The sequence below is a fragment of the Anabrus simplex genome, chromosome 2, assembly GCF_040414725.1.
Source record: "Anabrus simplex isolate iqAnaSimp1 chromosome 2, ASM4041472v1, whole genome shotgun sequence".
Taxonomy (NCBI): domain Eukaryota; kingdom Metazoa; phylum Arthropoda; class Insecta; order Orthoptera; family Tettigoniidae; genus Anabrus; species Anabrus simplex.
This window is the reverse complement of record NC_090266.1, coordinates 42,117,295-42,138,823: the sequence shown is the minus strand read 5'-3', so window position 1 is coordinate 42,138,823 and position 21,529 is coordinate 42,117,295. Positions and strand designations below refer to the sequence as shown.

The 21,529-nt window shown below is 39.1% G+C and overlaps 1 protein-coding gene across 1 annotated transcript in view; it reads left to right on the top strand.

The window, feature by feature from the left end:
* Positions 1 to 21,529, top strand: part of LOC136864939 (ubiquitin carboxyl-terminal hydrolase 22-like) — a 168,797-nt gene that overhangs the window by 131,826 nt on the left and 15,442 nt on the right. Inside the window, exon 8 of the mRNA XM_068226463.1 lies at positions 4,046 to 4,195. Coding sequence (XP_068082564.1) covers positions 4,046 to 4,195 — 150 coding nt within the window. The remainder of the gene's footprint in view (positions 1 to 4,045; positions 4,196 to 21,529) is intronic.

The window sequence follows — 21,529 nt, the reverse complement described above, 5'->3', positions numbered from 1 at the left end:
TGCTGAAATCCTACAAGCTGAGCTTCAGTGGAATAACTCTTCCTAAATCCAAACTGCCTTCTGTCAAACTAATTATTAATTTCACAAACATGTCTGATATAAAAAGAAAGAATGCTTTCCCAAAGCTTGCATGCAATGCAGGTCAAACTGACTGGGCTGTAATTTTCAGCTTTATGTCTATCACCCTTTCCTTTATACACAGGGGCTACTATACCAACTCTCCATTCATTTGGTATAGCTCCTTCAACCAAACAATAATCAAATAAGTACTTCAGACATGGTACTATATCCCAACCCATTGCCTTTAGTATATCGCCAGAAATCTTATCAATTCCAGCTGCTTTTCTAGTTTTTAATTTTTCTCTCTTACTGTGAAAGTCATTGTTATCATAGGTAAAATTTAATACTTCTTTAGTATTACTCACCTCCCCTACCTTCACATTATCCTTGTAACCAACAATCTTTACGTACTGCTGACTGAATATTTCTGCCTTTTGAAGATCCTCGCATATACACTCCCGTTGTTCATTAATTATTCCTGGAATGTCCGTCTTGGAACCTGTTTCTGTCTGAAAGTACATATACTTACCCTTCCATTTTTCACTAAAATTTGTATGACCACCAATTATGCATGCCATCATGTTATCCTTAGCTGACTTCTTTGCTAGATCAATTTCCTAGTAAGTTCCTTCAATTTCTCTTTACTTCCATAACCATTTCTAACTCTATTCATTCCAACCTGCACCTCCTTCTTAGTCTCGTTACTTCTCTGTTATAATATAGTTTATATTTACCATTCCTTACCACCTTTAAATGTACAAACCTATTTTCATATTTCTCAACAATTGCTTTAAAACCCATCCCAGAGTCTGTTTACATTTTGATTTACCATTTTCCAGTGATCATAGTTATTTTTTTAAACTCCCTCATGGCTGTTTTATCAGCCATATGGTGCTGCCTAATAGTCCTAATTTTAATACCTTCCTGTCTTTCACATTTATTTTTAACTACAACAAAAACAGCTTCGTGATCACTAATACCATCTATTACTTCGGTTTCTCTATAGAGCTCATCTGGTTTTATCAGCACCACATCGTCCGACTTGTTGACTGAATGGTCAGTGTACTGGCCTTCGGTTCAAAGGGTCCCGGGTTCGATTCCCGGTCGGGTCGGGGATTTTAACCTTAATTGGTTAATTCCAATGACACGTGGGCTGGGTGTATGTGTTGTCTTCATCATAATTTCATCCTCATCATGATGCGCAGGTCGCCTACGGACGTCCAATAGAAAGACCTGCACTTGGCGAGCCGAACCCATCCTGGGATATCCTGGCACTAAAAGCCATACGACATTTCATTTCAGCATCACATCCAAAATATTCCTTCCCTTTAGTTGGTTCCATCACTTTCATAATCAGGTACCCTTCCCATATTAACTTATTTGCCATTTGTTGTTCATGCTTCCTGTCGTTCGCATCACCTTCACAATTGACATTTGGTAAATTGAGATCAGCCGCTACAATCACGTTCCTTTCCTTATCATTTCCCACATAGCTGATTATCTTATCAAATAATTCTGAATCAGCGTCAGCGCTACCCTTTCCCGGTCTGTACACTCCAAAGACATCATGTTGCCTATTATCTTTAGAGATGAGCCTTACACGCAGAATTTCATGTTTTTCATCCTTAACTTTTTCATAGCTTACAAATTCTTCTTTCACCAGAATGAATACTCTCCCTCCTACCATTTGTATCCTATCTCTGTGATACACACTCCAGTTCCATGAGACTATTTCTGCATCCATTATATCATTTCTCAGCCATGATTCAACTCCTATTACAATATCTTGTAAGTATATATCTATTAAATTACTTAATTCGATTCCTTTGTTTACAATGCTTCTACAATTGAGCACTAACATTTTTATGTCATCCCTACTTGATTTCCAGTTCCCTGTTCCCTTAACACCGCTCCCTAGGCCACCCCGTTTCCCTGAATGTACCTGCCTATAATCCTTCTAAACAAGTTTCCTAACTTATACGTACCACTGCGGTTTAAGTGAAGTCTATCTGAGCGCAGATCCCTGTCTCCTACCCACCCATTAGGATCTAGAAATCTCACTCCCAGTTTCCCACATACCCACTCCATAGTCACATTTAAATCCCCAATCACCTTCCAGTCATCAGTGTCCCTCCTACACAGTATTCCACTGATAACAATGAAAGAAGGAAAAATGCAATACTATACAATTCTCCTCCTTCTCCACCACCACCACCACCACAACAAAAAACTTTTTTTTCTTTCTTATGTTGAAACTAAGGACATAGAAATCTGTTGACATTTGCTACAAGGAGTTGATCCTGACCTGTAGAACATATTTTGATGTGTGTTTGATCATGGTTGTGTTTTTTATGAGTTTGTACTGAGAAATGTTCTTTGTAAAGTGGGTGTCATGAATGATTATGTGGACAAATTCATGAAATAGTTTTGTGAAACAGTTTGATATCAGCTGTCTTACTTCATTTTCCATTTGCTCATTCTTGATACACTTAGTTCAAGGCAATTTAAGTTTTGGCAGAGTGGCACAAACTGCCCAGTTTATATATTATTATTATTATTATTATTATTATTATTATTATTATTATTATTATTATTATTATTATTATTACATCATCATCGATTTTGCTTTTCCAGCTCCTGCTGCTGGTGATTCTGGATGTGAATAGCAATTTCCTATTCTTGTCCATCCAACCCCCTTTGTTGCTCCTCAACTCCAGTTCCCACCTTATGTTGTTGGTCAAGTCCAAGCACCTTATTCTAAGTCTACCTCTCATCTCCTCCTTCAGTCTTAGCTTCCATTATCTGCTTCTGAGCCTTCCCTCTTCCATTCTCTTAACATGTTAAGATCAAATTATTTATATCTCTTCATTCTATCAGATAGTTTTTGTATGTAGGCCTACTCTGATTTCCTTATTGTCATTCTCATTTCTTATCCTGTCCTTACTTGTCTTTCCTAAAACCAAATCCCATGGTACAACAGCCCCAAAGGGCCATGGCCTACCAAGTGACCGCTGCTCAGAGTGAAGGCCTGCAGATTTTGAGGTGTTGTGTGGTCAGCATGACGAATCCTATAGGTCATTATTCTTCACTTCCTACACCGGGGCTGCCATCTCACAGTCAGATAGCTTATCAATTGTAATCACATAGGCTGTGTGGACTTCGAACGAGCCCTCAGGTCCAGGTAAAATTCCCTGACCTGGCCGGAAATTGAACCTGGAGCCTCCAGGTAAGCGGCAGGCATGCTACCCATACACTGTGGGGCCTTTCCTACCACTTGAAACATTTGATTTTCCTGTGGCCTGAACTTAATTATTATTATTATTATTATTATTATTATTATTATTATTATTATTATTATTATTATTATTATTATTATTATTATTATTATTATTATTATTATTAGTAGTAATAGTAGTAGTGAAAATTGCTTTAATGGAAGACTTTTGATTATTGGTTAAAATAATTAGTCTAATTTCACAAAATGATTTATCGGAATTTTTTTACAACTTTCTTTATGTTGCACGGACACAGATAGGTATTATGGCTATGATGGATAGGAAAGGCCTAGGAGTGGGAAGGAATCAGCCATGGTCAGCATTTGCCTGGTGTGAAAATGGGAAACCATGGAAAACCATCTTCAGGGCTGCTGACAGTGGGGCTCGAATCCTATATCTCCCAGATGCAAGATCACAGCTACGCACCCCTAACCGCACAGCCAACTCAGCTGGTTCAGATCTTTTTACTGATAAATTTAATCCCTTGCTGAACTCATTACTGATTGCATCTACACTGTTGGAAAATATTTAAGTGATTTTATTTTGCAGTCTGGAATATGAAAAGATCTCTTACATAAGCAGTTGATACTTCATTTAACTTCAGCTAACTTCATTTTAGCCTTCTCTGTTTCATAAAGCCATTCTCATCCAGAAGAAGGGGCTGAAATAGATCCTGCCTTTAATCAGTGCGATATTGCTGCTCTCCACAGATACTCGCTCTTTGCTGTGATACACCATGCGGGAACATATGAAGGAGGCCATTACTCGGTATTCATAAGGCAAAAACATGGCCAGTGGTACAAGTGTGATGATCACCTCATTACGAAAGCTAATCTGGAGGAGGTGCTGAATAGTGAAAGGTAAGTTCCTACTTTTCTTAATATGGTTTGGGACTATTGAACAAATGGAAAGCTGCTGCTTACTTGCATTAGTATTTGTTGTAGTGAATTGTTTGATATAGTGTTATTAGTAGTAGTATAGGGCCCACGGCACTAGTAGCAACTTACACTGTTTGATCAAAATTATCCGGACACCCCCAAAAACATTCGTTTTTCATCTTACATGCATTGTGCTGCCACCTACTGCCAGGTACTCCATAGCAGCGACCTCTGTAGTCATTAGACATCGTCAGAGAGCAGAATGGGGCACTCTGCGGAACTCACGGATTTCGAACGTGGTCAGGTGATTGGGCGTCCCTTGTGTCAGTAGTCTGTACGCGAGATTTTCACACTCATAAACATCCGTAGGTCTACTGTTTCTAATGTGATAGTGAAGTGGAAACATGAAGGGATACGTACAGCACGAAAGCGTACAGGCGGACCTCGTCTGTTGACTGACAGAGACCGCCGACAGTTGAAGAGGGTCATAAAGTGCAATAAGCAGGCATCTATTCAGACCATCACAGAGGAATTCCAAACTGCATCAGGATCCACTCCAAGTACTATGACAGTTCGGTGGGAGGTGACAAAACTTTGATTTAATGGACGAGTGGCTGCCTATGAGCCACACATCACTGAGGTCAATGCCAAACGATGCCTCACTTGGTGTAAGGAGTGTAAACATTGGACGATTGAACAGTGGAAAATCATTGTGTGGAGTGACGAATCACAGTACACAATGTGGTGATCCGATGGCAGGGTGTGGGTATGGCGAATGCCCGATGTACATCATCTGCCAGCGTGTGTACTGCCAACAGTAAAATTCGGAGGTGGTGGTGTTATGGTGTGGTCATGCTTTTCATGGAGGGGGCTTGCACCCCTTGTTGTTTTACATGGCACTATCACAGCACAGGCCTACAATTATGTTTTAAGCACCTTCTTGCTTTCCACTGTTGAAGAGCACTTCAGGGATGGCAATTGCATCTTTCAACATGATCGAGCACCTGTTCATAATGCACAGTCTGTGGTGGAGTGGTTACACGACAATAACATCCCTGTCATGGACTGGCCTGCACAGAGTCCTGACCTGAATCCTATAGAACACCTTTGAGGTGTTTTAGAACGCCGACTTCATGCCAGGCCTCACCGACCGACATCGCTACTTCTCATTAGTGCAGCGCTCCATGATGAATGGGCTGACATTCCTCAAGCAACCTTCCAGCACCTGATTGAACATATGTCTGTGAGAATGGAAACTGTCATCAAGGCTAAGGGTGGGCCAACAAAGATTGAATTCCAGCATTACCGATGTAGGGCGCCATGAACTTGTACATCATGTTCAGCCAGGTGTCCGGATACTTTTGATCACATAGTGTATTATGTAGCATATGGAAAGGCCACATATGTCCGTAATAACATCAAAGAAGCTGAGTTACTATCACAAAGCACAGAAGACAAAGTTCATCAGGTTGTCATTCGACTGAATAATGTCTCAATCGTCAACATCTACAAACTGCCTTGCATTTCATGGCCTCAGTATTTTGTACCAACTGCAGATCATCCTACAATTTGTGCGGTGATTTCAATAGTCATCGTGAACTATGGAAGTATTCTAAAACAGATGATTGTGGACTTGCATTAAGGAACTGATGCGAAAGTAACAACCTCTGTCTAGTATTTTATGCTAAAGATCAAGGAACTTTTCAATCAGCATGGGGTAGAGATTCAAATCCAGATTTATACTTTATCAGCTAGAATATAAGGGAAATCCCTTGCACACCACACGTAAAGTGATTGGAGTTATCTCTTATAGCCAGCATAGAACAGTAATACATGAATTTGGTGTCGCAAATTCCCATTATATGATCGACGCCAAGTCCCCGATGAAATTTCCGATTGGTCTGCATTCTCTGTAGAGCTAGATAAATGTGTTCTTTGGATTCCCCCAAATCAATCAATCAATCAATCAATCAATCAATCAATCAATCAATCAATCAATCAATCAATCAATCACTACTGAACTGTATTTAGGGCAGTCACCCAGGTGGAGATTCCCTATCTGTTGTTTTCCTAGCCTTTTCTTAAATGATTGCAAAGAAATTGGAAATTTATTGAACATCTCCATTGGTAAGTCATTCCAACCCCAAACTCCCCTTCCCATAAACAAATATTTGCCCCAATTTGTCCTCTTGAATTCCAACTTTATCTTCATATTGTGATCTTTCCTACTTTCAAAGACACCACTCAAACTTATTCGTCTACTGATGTCATTCAACGTCATCTCTCCACTGACAGCTCGGAACATACCACTTAATTTACAATAACAAAGTTTTATTATGATCCAGCTGTTCAATACATTATAATGTTGTCACATTTAAAATATCTTCATTAATTAAAAAGTTATATGTGGGACATATTTTGCTTCCTTACAGAGCATCATCAGCCAAATCTGTATCTCAAAGAATGGTTATGTTCGAAAATAATGACTTAAGTACTATTAAACCATTATTCATATACTTAAAACTTACTCTACTAGAGTATCATAAAATACAGATTCTTCGGAGACATGCCTTAATAACATGGACTTAATAGGAAAGATACATTAAAATTCTGGAAAATGAGTTGTTCTAAAACATTTAAAACAAGTAGCAAGTCAAAAATCTTACAAAGGCATGAAAATCAATCTTAAGAGCTAAATTTGAAGATTGCAATGAGATCTTGTAAAAAAAAGTTTTCTTTTTATCCCTTGAGAATAAGAGTCTATAAAGATTCAAAGATCTCGTCAATTTGATATTTGAACTTGTGACAGGATGAATGTTGATCTTCATGAAATTTAAATGCTTGTTTTCATTTGACCTCAGCGAATGCTGTTGAATAAATACACTCTTGTTGACATCAGTGACCCATTGAAATAATGGATTTAATAAGGCATGATTAAAGGGACATAAATCGGCGATCGTAGTTAAAAGTTGTTTAATCAATCACTACTGATCTGGATTTAGGGCAGTCACCCAGGTGGCAGATTCCCTATCTCTTGTTTTCCTAGCCTTATCTTAAATGATTGCAAAGAAATTGGAAATTTATTGAACATCTCCCTTGGTAAGTTATTCCAATCCCAAACTCCCCTTCCTATAAATGAATATTTGCCCCAATTTGTCCTCTTGAATTCTAACTTTATATTCATATTGTGATCTTTCCTACTTTTAAAGACAAAGTTTGCTGATGTCCTCCCATGCTATCTCTCCACTGACATCTTGGAACATACCACTTAGTCGAGCAGCTCGTCTCCTTTCTGCCAAGTCTTCCCAGCCCAAACTTTGCAACATTTTTGTAACGCTACTCTTTTGTCGGAAATCACCCAGAACAAATCAAGCTGCTTGTCTTTGGATTTTTTCCATTTCCTGAATCAAGTAATCCTGGTGAGGGCCCCATACACTGGAACCACACTCTAGTTGGGATCTCACTAGAGACAAATATGCTCTCTCCTTTACATCCTTACTACAACCCCTAAATACTCTCATAACCATGTGCAGAGATCTATACCCTTTATTTACAATCATATTTATGTGATTACCCCAATGAAGATCTTTCCTTATATTAATACCTAGGTATTTACAATGATCCCCAAATGGAACTTTCACCCCATCAATGCAGTAATTAAAACTGAGAGGACTTTTCCTATTTGTGAAACTCACAACCTGACTTTTATCCCCGTTTATCATCATTCCATTGCCCACTGTCCATCTCAAAACATTATCGAAGGCATTTTGCAGTTCCTCACAATCTTGTAATTTATTTATTTCTCTGTACTGAATAACATCATCTGCAAAATGCCTTATCTCTGATTCCACTTCTTTACACATATCATTGATATATATAGGAAAACATAAAGGTCCAATAATACTGCCTTGAGGAATTCCCTTCTTAATTGTTACAGGGTCAGATAAAGCTTCACCTACTCTAATTCTCTGAGTTCTATTTTCTAGAAATATAGCCGCCCATTCAGTCACTCTTTTGTCGAGTCCAATAGCACTCAGTTGTGCCAGTAGTCTCCCATGATCTACCCTATCAAATGCCTTAGATAGGTCAATCGCAATACAGTCCATTTGGCCACCTGAATCCAGGATATCTGCTATATCTTGCTGAAATCCTACAAGCTGAGCTTCAGTGGAATAACCTTTCCTAAACCCAAACTGCCTTCTTGAGGTGTACTGCGTTCTTACTTAATTTCAGTGTAGAGTATTAAAATTAAGCGATCGTTTACTTAGCCTTTATTTCTAACAAGTTAACAACTGCTATCGGCCACGTTATTTATGCTTTATTACGAAAACGTGTTATCCTCTTTCATTTCTAATTTTTCTTTACAGAACAGCAGTTGACGAATATTACTAATAGACTTCAACATTGCCTTTGATATAGATGACAGAACTTACAAGTGCAGACAGGGAGAAAACGATACCGTACCGAAGATGATCGATCGCATTTTATGGCAAACGTTTCAGTTTATTTTTTTTTTACTCAAACAGCCTCTCAGAACTTAATTTAACCGTACTATATGTACCGTATCATGAAAGTATATTTCAAGAGCCAGTAGAGAAATGATAAACTTCTCGTTATAAATTTAACCGACCAACCTCTGAAATCAATGACGCACTCTGCCATATCTTCAGGTGTATCCCATTCTTACTTACTTGCAGCATTTAGTGTTAAAATTAAGCATTCGTTTAATTTAGCCTTTGTTTTTAATGAATTAACAACTGCTATCGGACACGTTATTTACGCATTTAAATTTTTTAAAAACCTGTTCTCCTTTTTCATTTCCATTTATCTTTATGGAACAGCGGTCGACGGTTATTTGAATACGACTCCGACATCGCCTTCGAATGTCGACGAGAGGGCTCGCTAGTGGACATAGCAAGGAAGCGATACCGAAGGTGATCGATCGCATGCAATATAATCGCTGGGTGCTTAAATATCGGTAACCGAAAAAATCGTGGACACTTAATCGCTTATAATAATGGATGCGTCAGTGATAGGGTTCTAGCTGTAACCGAAGGATACTACACAGTTTAATATAGGAATTTTGTAGTGACAGACTAAAACTGCCGTTATATGCTGTACTTGTTATAGCAGACTTCTACTGAATTTTATTTTACATATTATGGCCTTCAATTGGACCACTTTAGTCAATTATTCAATGGATTTTTCGATTTTCTCTCAGTCCAGTACTTCTTCATTCTCTCGGATCTTGATTTTCTCTCCTCATCTGAAATCACTCTTCCCATGGTTTGTCTGTTGATCTTGGGCTGTAGTGAGGTGTCTATATTTTTGCGTGTCTTGATTCTGTGAGTCTTGTTTTTAAAATCCTCTACTGTGATTTGTACTTCCTTCATATCATCTTTGATTTCTGTTATTCCTATTTCTATTATTATTAGTGTATAGCAAGGAAATTATATACATAATATAGAGTATATACACGATGACAAAAAAAAATTATTCATTTCAGGCACTAGTGTTGTCATATCTGAATGTCCAACTTTTGAATCCACTGTAATGCTTCCGCTGTTGGTGAGAGGGTGTCTTTCTATTTACCTGGATAATCCCATAGTTGACACTCTCTTACAATGTGGAGAATAGTCTGGAAAGGGACTCCACAATCACATACGGGAGACGGTAGAAAGTTCCAAATGTAGAGAGAATACCTGCACTTTCCATGAACTGTCCTGATCCTGTTCATTCTGGACCAAGTTATACACAGCATTTGGGATCCATTAGCAATTTTTTTCCCCTCTGATAGTGTTATGTAGGGGCAAATCACTAGAGTTATTCCAGCGATCTTTCCACTCCTTTTTTTTTTTTTTTGCAAGTTGCTTTACGTCACACCAACACAGATAGATCTTATGGCGACAATGGTACAGGAAAGGGGTAGGAGTGGGAAGGAAGTGGCTGTGGCTTTAATTAAGGTACAACCCCAGCATTTAGCTGGTGTGAAAATGGAAAATCACTGAAAACCATCTTCAGGGCTGCCGCCAGTGAGGTTTGAACGTACCATCTCCAGAATACTGGATACTGGCCGCACATAAGCAACTGCAGCTATCCGGCTCGGTCCATTCTACTCCTCCAAAGCATTGAAGTTGGTGGACGTCTTCAGAGCAGCGTAACAAAGGGGTGGATTTTGTGACTACAGTTTTTGGAGATTAAGAGCTGGTAGGTTGTCTGGAATAAGTAGTAGAGGATTCTTGCAGATCTTATTGTACTCTTGAACAAGAGCTCTGGATCTTCGTAAGTCAGGTGGCATTATTCCAGACAACAGCGGGAGCCAGGACTGGAGTCGATTTGATGGTGCCAGATATGACGCAAGCTGGTATTCAATTGTGGGTTGATATACTTCGTATACAGGCTATTAATCCACACTGGAGCACAATAGTCGACAGTAGAGAAAACCAGCGTTAAGGCTGAAGAGCACAGGGTGTTTGCAGTAGATTCCCAAGTAGTACCAGTTAGGTTCTGAATAATATTTTTTCGGTCTTTCAGTTTGTTCAACAAGTTCAAAAGATGTTGCTCAAATGATAAAGTCTGGTCCAAGATAACACCAAGATATTTTGGAAACCTATTGTGATTAAGTACTCGATTTGAGAAGGTAATATTTAGTTTTAAGTTAGCAAGCCAATTACTCAAGTGGAAGCAAAAACTTCCATCTTGGTTATACTGAGTCTGAGTCTCCATTTACTGAAATAATCTGCCAGGGCGGGTAACTTCTTAGTCAAAATGTCTTCAGTTTTCTCAAAGATCTTATGTTATGTGGCCAGGGTCAAGTCTTCAGCATAGTAGAACTTTCTGGATCTTGTTTCTGGAAGATCAGAGATGTACAGATTAAATAGTAATGGCAACAAAACTGATCCCTGAGGCAAACCATTATGCAGTTTTCTCACTGAGCTTTCGTTTTCACCTACAAAACTGATACCTGGGACAAACCATTATGCAGTTTTCTTACTGAATTTTTCTTTTCACCTAAACAAAACTGGAATTTCCTGTTGCTGAGCATATTATTGATAAATTGCACAATCATTCTGCATGTTATAACTCTGAGTAATTTATAAATCAATCCATCCTTCGTTCCATTCGGTATCAGAGGCAGCAGTGAGATCCACAAAGAAAGGAGGTGTTTTAAGCTTTTGCTGGAATCCGGCTTCATTGTAAGATGTGGATGAATGTACTTGATCGCAGTAGTTTCAGTTAGGTCTGAAGCCTGCCTGATCCACAGGAATGAGTTCTAAAATGGTTGATCCAATTCTGTTGTAGGTAAGCCTTTCAAAGAGTTTGAAGTAACAGCTATTGGTCTGTAACTTTTAGATCTATTTGCAGGTTTTTCAGGTTTAAAATGGAAATAATTTTATCTTTCTTGAAGTAAGGTGGGATTTGTCCAGTGTGAAAAATGTATGTGTAGAACTGTGCCATCCATCTCTTTGCATTGTCTCCCATATATATAAGGAATTCTGGATGAATTCCATCTAATCCACGTGCCTTACCAGGTTCTATGAGGGCCTCTTGAACATCAAGGCCTGTAAAGGGACGTGAATACTGTATTTACTCGCGTATTAGACCCCTTACTTCTCCCAATTTTACAGCCAAAAACAGCCAAAAACAGTAAAGAGGCATCCAATATGGAATAACCTCAAATTTTGTGCAGTTAACACATGACTTTTAGGCTATAAAGAGCTATAAATTGTACATTCTACACTGTTCGCTAACAAACTTATATCTTAAATTTGAGTCATACTGGCTATTTTCGTTGGAAGGCAGTATTTCTAAATGTAAATAAATGGTGAACACGACTCTTAGGCTAAAGTAAATATACCGGCACCTAATCAGTTTTAGTTACCAATAATATCACGTCATTCGTTTCATCTCATTAATTCCTCTGATGAAGTCGACATCAGAAAGGGCATATGGTCGTAAAAACTCGCTAGGCCTACGAAAATTCGTCTCACTTTATACTCGAACCCGTAGAGAAAAGGGATAAGGATATCGTATTATCATATTATGCAATATTAATACAAAATAACTCAATGGCTAGTCATTTGAGCAATAGTCTTACCACACAGTAAACCTGATCACTGCTTTCATTTTAATTGTCCTGCGCCACTAACTTCCCTGCTACCAGCGTGTTGTCATTCCAAGTGACATCTTCACTGCCATCTCGCCAGTCATGCACTGCAATCGAGACTGAGAGCCTTCGCAGTCCCGTCGTTTTGAACCTTTTTTTTAAAATACCTAGTTTCGTTCCCGACAATAGAGTCCGAACTGTGTGAAGCTATTCCCAAATATTTTCTGGAGATGGTCTCTGATATTCCCAGCTGGTGTATGTGTACCAGAAGCCACTCCTTCTGAATAAAGCCGTATTGTTGAAAGCGTGCCAAACCATCAGCTGATAACTAGTGTTCCTATGTTACGGGTTGTATTTCTGAATGTACCGGTAATACATAGTGAGTGGAAGCATTATTCTGATAACTGCAGCTGTTGAAAGCCAGACCTTTATTTTAAAGTATATTTCATGCTTGCTCTCTTTAGAAGTTCTTGAAAGCCAGCAGCAAATAAGTCCTTGGGTTGCTTTCGCAGCCAACTTGTAACCTCATATATTACGGCATCATCTGTATCAAAATGACGGCCACCCAAATGATTTTTAGGGCCCCAAACAGATGAAAATCGATGGGCGCTAAGTCAGGACTGTACAGTGGATGTTCCAAGCGTTCTCCGCAGGACGACCAGGATGCTCCCCATCTCTGATGTTTTTCCTTCCATGGTTAAGCTTCTGGTTCCAATTGAACACAGCTTTCCGTGAGAAATAGTTTTCACCATAGACGGGATGCATTTCGCGATGCACTTTTTCTGTGGACACTCCTTTGGCCCACAAAAAACACACAACTACATGCTGTTCTTCTCGTGTACAGTCATGCAACATATGTGGCATTGTGCACTAACAGCCTCTGACAGACTGAGTGCCAGCGAGATGTCGTACGACAAGCATACATATGCTGCCATGTGCTGGCAAAACTTGCGCGCGTAATTTCAAATGGTATATGGCACACACATGTTTGCGACTTATTTATTGATTAACCCTCGTAGGCCTAGCAACAACCGTGAATATTTCTTAACTAAAGTAAACTCATTTCCTCATCCCGAGGTGGTGCAGCTGTTTTTTTTAGACAGGCCCCCAGTGGATGGGAGATGCATGTACCATTTTTACGGCAAATCCGCCTTCCTCCCATTCGTAAATCTCTGGCAATACGGTGCCGGGAATCGAACTCAGGCTCCTGAGAACGGTAGCTAATGTACGCTGGTGCACATTCTTAACTACAAAACACAGACATATATATGGTACATGACTGATGCGTGCCTGCAATGCGCACGAATCTATTCACCTGTTTGTGGAACGTCATCAGAGCTGCAGTAGGCCTACGCTACGGAGGTGGACATTTCTTAACTACAAAACACAGATGTACCGCATGACTTCGACGTGTGTTTCCAATGCGAGGCTCGTACGGATGAAACTATTCACAAATTTGTGAATTTATTTATCAGAGCTGCTTAAGGCTTGTACCCGTTTCAGAGCAGAATCATTGTTCTTCTCTGACGAATTACGTTCGGGGGTCTTGCAGGCAAGATTTATTTTGTCATTTTCATCGTCTCGAGGGGGTCTAATACGCGAGGGGGTCTAATACAAGAGTAAATACAGTAGCTAGATATGCGAAGAGCTGATGATTTCAGAGCACGAAGCTGGCATCTAACATAATTCGTATGCTTCTTATCAGCTGGAACTCAGGAATTTGGACACTACACTCTAAGAGATAAAGGAGTTGAAGTTTACGCCGATCACCCTAAAGTAAACTTCTAGATAAGTAACAGGAAAGGACTGTGAAACTCTGAATGGGCAAATGCTCTCAAAATGTTGTGCAACATCTTGGCAGTTCAAGAAGTTCCTGGCACAATCCGCTGTCCTCATCCAGAGTGCTCTTGGTCATATGTTAGAATACTGCCACAAAGGAGAATTGCTCAGGGACACACGTTATCACAGAGTGAGAGCAACCTTAGCCTCTTCACTGAGAGAGTGAAGTGGAGAGTTTATGAAGAAGTACACTGAATCTCTTCTACGGGTTCCAACAGAAGAGCAGATACTGTTGCCATATACCAGCAGACTTGAACAGCTGTTATTCTTGATCCAACCATCTGGTTCGAAAGAACAACCAACTTTGGAAAAAAATTATAGTGGACATTTTAAAAGATTCGACGAGAATATTAAACCATCACTTACACTACTCCCAAAATGATAAATCATCTCGTGTTTCTTTTCTGTACGGTAATTTTAATATATTCGGTTATCATTGCCTAAATTGTAAAAATTCAGGATCCTTGCGGTCATTCAAACTTTGTGAACTGATGTCTTTTGAAAAATATATATGGGAAGTTATTTGGTCAGGTGTCACCTGAGGTTGACACTTTACTACTGGTGCACCCTCTCCTTTTTACAGCCTCAGAAAGACTGTCTTAGTGGTTTTCCCAACTGAAATTAACATACATTACAATGACGTCAATAGGAATGGCGCGATTAAAAGCAATGCTTTCATATAGAATACTCGATCAAATGAAACACCACACTTGATGAGTCGGAAAATATCAATTCACTACACTGGCGGCGGAAAAATCTATCTGACTTGGAGGCAAATTTTCCTCCAAGTCAGATAATTTGGAATAAAATGAATATAGAATTTAACAAAAGTGAAGGGAAGAAGAAGAAACAGCTTTTCTTAAAAACGGCTTTTTCAGGGTTGAATTTTGAGTATTTAGTTAATTGTGGTGCTATAATTTGGAATAGGCCAAAATTGTTATTCTAGACCAGGCCATACTACTACTAATACTACTACTACTACTACTACTACTACTAAGTAAGCCTCTGCCTTAAGTATGCACACTGCTCATTCAAAACAGCGCGTCAGAGTAGGGATCGAATAACTGTAATACTATGAAGAACCAGTGTGTTACGTACCAGCTGTATCAGAAAATGTATGAACCGGAGGAATGGCATGCTAAAGAAAAAAGTCTTCTAACTCCCCGGTTATTTCCCGCCAATATTCAGTCGGGCTATTACACTCGGTCCGCAGCATTAATCCCATCTATCGGAGTTGGAAACATCACAACAAACAATGGTCAATGTAATGTTATTGTTGATCAATGTTATGTGCTTTCGATATTGTAAGCCTTCACATTTACTAAAGTAATGTAGTGTTCTTTGAAAAACTGTTTATTGCTTATATCTGTACTCTTATAATACATTGAAAACACCTGATCAAATATTTGTTCTACAAGAATACAAACTTAACTTGCTCTATGTTGACTATTGTGGACACGCTTTTAATCCCTTCAAGTGCATGTGGTATTCCTCAAAAGTGGAGGTCCAAGGCTATTATCACAATATCAAAAGTCATATGATACTGCAAATGAGCTTTAATTCCTCTTGAATCTTTTCTTTTCTTTATATGTATAAAATTTATTTTTTACATTAACATGTGCATACCCTTCGTTTGTTCAGCTAGAAAAGTTATCGGAGATAAGGGACATTACAAGGAGAAGAGAAAGAGAGCCATACAAATAACTGAAGAATCTGAAACAAAATTGTGAGAGGACTTTGAAAACATATTATTTTTTGGTAGGTACAGTAAAACTTGGATGTCCCGTGTAATTCGAGCTGGTCTTACAAAAAATTAAGCGTTTACAAAATATAGTAAATCCCTGTTTATACATTTCTCACAATTATGATTTTTATTTACAACGTATATCCACAAGGACCCTCATGCCACTATTACAGAAGTATCTTTGAGCTGATTTTTGAGGAGTCCATATGCTGTTTTTTTGTTCATCTCTTCAGTAATGGAGATTGCACCTCCATCAGATTTATGACTTCTTTGTCAGAAAAATAACACACAACCAGCAATATCTGTCACTAAAAACAAATCGATGGCAAGCTGACCGTTCTTGCAGTCAGTTGTGCGCAAACCTGTACGTTACTCCCAACCTCGACTGGTGTTTTTCGAAATGATGAGCGAACCCACTGAAGCAATGAAGAAGTGCCTGAAGAGACTGTACTAGTGATGACATAGGATATAAACTTCAAGATTTTGATCCGTATTGAATTGTGATCACAATAATAATTATTAAATTAACGTTGTAATGGTCCACCTTTTTCAATACTCTAATATGCAATATTATTGAATTACATTACTAAACTAGGGACTAGTTTTGTATTACTTTAAGGCTGAAGATGGCCAGCCAAGGCTGAAACTGGTCCTTAGTTTAGTAATGTAATCCAATAATATTGCATATTATAGTGCTGAAAAAGGTGGACCATTACAACATTATTTTAATTATTATTCTGTACTAATGATCAGTCACCATATAGAGGGTGTTTCAACATCTAGCAGTTCTGCATCAGCTGGTGGTTATTTACAGTGGCATCCAGTGGCTTGCATACTGCTAACACCACTCAAGTAGATTTGGTGATTGATGATCTGACTACGAATCAACATTTACCAGTTCCAGTTTTGCAATTGAAATTGTAATTATTAGCAGTGATGGAACTAACAATTCTATGAATATTAATGCAAGAAAGAGTCTGGATGATGAGCATACTCCAGAATTTAGAGCCTAATTTATTTTTCAAATTTTACACGTAGTTCATCCCAGATTTTATGTGTTTGTACATTTGTTTTTATGTCAGTTGTGTGTTTGTACATTTGTTTAGTTATTAGATGTATTACTTTAAGGCTGAAGATGGCCAGCCAAGGCTGAAACTGGTCCTTAGTTTAGTAATGTAATCTAATAATATTGCATATTATAGTGCTGAAAAAGGTGGACCATTACAACATTATTTTAATTATTATTCTGTACTAGTGATGACCTACACCAACAGTATGACAATGTTATACATAGCAGTGTGTTACATCGTAAAGCATATTGTACCAGTAAAATATAGCCCGACTCTACTGTTGATTTTAAAAGCGCACAAGACATTTCTCAGTGGAATCCTAGGTGAAAGTTAGCCAGGGATTGGTACAGGAGGATAGGTCTTATCTACAAGAAAACTGAGATTTCTTGAAAGAAATTAGTTTATTCAAATTAAAATGCAGGTTGAATTTCATATCACTGTGGTGTAGATATTAGTCGTCTTCAGAATCACCTACCAGGTAACCTCGTACCCCCAGGTCTCCTTGTCACCATGGAATAGAATCCATTGTACAGGGTCCTTTCGTAACCATGGAATGGAGCTGGAACACTCAGGTCCGTTCAACATGGGGGTCAAAGTCGTATCTCGTACCTGAAGCGCTAGAGGATCTCGAAGCTCTCCGACGATCTTGCCACGGGGTAATCACTCGTGATTTTCTCATACGGGCGTCCACATTTACACAGTCCCTCGACACATTTATTCGCCACCAATGGTTGACTTTGATAATGACGTAATGCGAAGTTTGAAGTAGTCATATCTTTACTTGTCACTTGTAGATAGCAGAATTTAAATGTCATTTAAGAAGTTGAAGATGCAGGTAGCATCGAATTAAGAAAGAAAAAAATCACAGTTCATGGGTATTGGCTTCTGGAAATAATGAAACTAAATATTCTTCACGTATTGTGTACTGTTCGTGGTTGCTTTCCACAGAAAATAATGTTGCACTTGACACAAAAAAATATAGCTGCTCAAGAGTTTATCCATTGGACACTGCTATCAGCGACAAACTAGTAAGTTGTTAATCACTCTTATGAAATAATAAAATTTAGGAAGTATTATGTACAGTTATAAATTCAATCCAGTTTGAATTGATTACTGTTCACTTCAACACAGAATCAATCACCTCTATCGGAGCACTCGAGTATTTAATTGTGCAATAGGCAAACACTTGTATTATTATAGCGAATCAATCAATATCAATCAATCAATCAATACTGATCTGCATTTAGGGCAGTCGCCCAGGTGGCAGATTCCCTATCTGTTGCTTTCCTAGCCTTTTCAGAAATGATTTCAAAGAAATTTAAGCACTTTGAAGATCACCTTCGCGTAGCAAATGAAATAAATTGAACTGAGTTTCAAACTAGAGACATTCTAAGAAAAACACCACAGTTAATGATATAATGTTGCAGTCTGTCACTTTGAAATAATTAGCACATTTATAACACTGGATGGTGAGAAATCTAAGTTCCACAATCCGTTGAAAAATTTTAAAGACTTGACAAATATCAAATTTCCTACTTGCACACAAATTCTAAGTCTGATTTACCTAAGTTCATTTCACTCGCAGATTTTGAGCAATAGCATGTTCCAACGAACACAATTTTTTTGGCTATTTGTTTTACGTTGCACCGACACAGATAGGTCATATGGCGACAATGGGATAGGGAAAGTCTAGGAATAGGAAGGAAGCAGCCGTGGCCTTAATTAAGGTACAGCCCCAGCATTTGCCTGGTGTGAAAATAGGAAACCACGGAAAACCATCTTCAGGGCTGCCGACAGTGGGGTTCGAACCCACTATCTCCCGAATACTGGATACTGGCCGCACTTAAGCGACTGCAACTATCAAGCTCGGTACAAACACAATTACGATGTAGCATGGTGATTCTGATACATCAGTAGTCCCAGCAGTGACTGGTATCTACGGCTTAGTTGGCTCGTGTTATATATGATTGGAGCTCCTACGTCATCAGATATCGTGATTCTTAAGAAGTGGAATAACGCAAAAAAATCCCAAGGTGGATTTGCTTGAAACTTGCTATGGTAGACGTTCACATAATTCCCTTCAAAATGACGTATCTCTCAAGCTGGTAAAACCATTATCACAAAATAATAATTAATGTTATTTGTTTTACGTCCCACTAACTACGTTTTAAGGTCTTCGGAGACGCTGAGGTGCCGGAATTTAGTCCCGCAGGGGTTCTTTTACTTGCCAGTAAATCTACCGACACGGGGCTGTCGTATTTGAGCACCTTCAAATACCACCGGACTGAGCCAGGATCGAACCTGCCAAGTTGGGGTTAGAAGGCTAGCGCCTTAACCGTCTGAGCCACTCAGCCCGGCATTATCACAAAAGTTTTTGAAAATTTCCAAATCGAAGTTTCGGGAAGGGGTGACGTTTGTTCTGGAACACTAGTCCATGTCGTGTGGCAAGTGGCTGAGAGGGCGGGTAGCCTATCTCACTCCTGCATCTACATTACTCGCAGCCGTTTGTGCTTCATGCTGGCTTGCTCTGCTAAATGTAGGCACACCAAGCTTGCAGTAAATGGCACGTGTGACATTTAAATAATATTCATCTAAAAATTACGGCATGTACTGCGTGTTCCTGGTACATATCCCTCCTTCTCAGGAAAAAAGAAAATACTTATGAGGATTGTCTTTTTTTAAATTATGTTTCTCGAAGTATTTTTTAAGATTAGAGGCATTGTAAATGCCTTCAGAGCTGTCATCTAACTTGTTGACCTGATATGCGCCATTGTCCAATGATTCAGCAATCCTGCAAGGGCCAAAATATAGAGGACATAATTTAGCATAGGTATGTAACACTGGATGGGACATCGCAGGCTTACGTATCAACACTTTATCTCCCACTTGCAAGGGTTATTTGAAATTGCGATTTTGGCTCCTTCTTCCTCTGAGGTCGGCATCATGTCCAAGTCTGTAAAACATTTCTTGTTGTGGAATCGCTTAATGACATCTTTAAGTGGGGGAGGGTGGTCATATTCTAATACGAGACGGTCATTCAAAGCACAAGCATCAAGGCACAATCGTAGGCTACCATTGGGCTTCCTTACTATAGTGAGTGGATTAGTGTACGGTGTGATACATTTAGAAATAATTCCATCAGCCTCCATCTGACGAATAAGTACCCTTATCTCATCCTTGTACTTCTTGGGCACTGGGTATGGTTTGCGATTGTATGGCAGTGTATCACTGACATTGAAGTGGTGTTTGAAACCTATAATTTCCCCTGGCTTCTCATCGAATACATCTGGATAGTAGAGATAAATCTCCTCCTCTGCCGCAGCTATGTCTGGATTGCTCTCTGGGGCTTCAATTACTCTGATGATGTAGGTGGAATAATCAGGCCCTTTGTCACATAAAACCTCAAAAACGGGTCCCTCTTCTTCCTCGAAAGCACCCTCTCATTTAGTACCTGGTCGACTGGGGCGACATCACCAATCACACCATCGACTTTTGTACTGGGCAAATTAAACCCTTGGAGTCTATTATCTTCATATCTAGCAGCTGCAGTTCTACAGATCCAACCCTACATAAATTAATAATGTTGGCAGAGTAGTCTATTGTTGCCTTATATTTCCACAGAAAATCCGAACCTAAGATAAGTTTGAACTTCATTTGCAAGATTATCAGATAAATGTGTTCAAACAGCTCTTCATTAATAGCAAGTCAAGGAAAGCTTGCTGCTTGCATTTAATATTCTTGTCAGGAATGATACCCTTAATCTTGATTTGTGCCACTGGTAAAATAAGGATATTATGTTTGTCCTTGATTATCATTATTAATTTATCAGAGATCAAAGAAACTTGCGCGCCTGAATCCGCTAATGATGAGACTTGGATGTCCCCAATGGTAATGTTAATAATTGGTAGGCTATGTTGTACACATTGATGACCGAGCTCGGTAGCTGCAGTCGCTTAAGTGCGGCCAGTATCCAGTAATCGGGAGATAGTGGGTTCGAGCCCTACTGTCGGCAGCCCTGAAGATGGTTTTCCGTGGTTTCCCATTTTCACACCAGGCAAATGCCGGGGCTGTACCTTAATTAAGGCCACGGCCGCATCCTTCCCATTCCTAGGCCTTTCTTGTCTCATCGTCGCCATAAGACCTATCTGTGTCGGTGCGACGTAAAGCAAATAGCAAAAAAAAAAAAAAAAAAAAAAAAAACACATTGATGAGTAGGTGACCTGTCTTCATGCAGTAAACCAGCATCGTCAATGTACCAATAATTGACTATGTCAACACAGAATGACACGACCTCCTCGTTTTCAGGCAGTCTCGTTTTAAGAAATTTTAAGATTTTTTTTCAACAGCACCTGTGGAATCTGAGGTCTGACCAAAGGTGTTGTTTCTTCTATTGTACTTTTGATATTCAAGAGAACTTGCTCCAGGCTGATTACTTTCTTATTTGACTTGGAGGTAGTCCAGTGTTTCTCTCCATCTTTTATTTAAGTCGGCATGATTTGAGTCTCCAGTCTCTTCTCGCTGTCCATCTCGCTTTCGCCAGGTAGGATTTGTCTGGT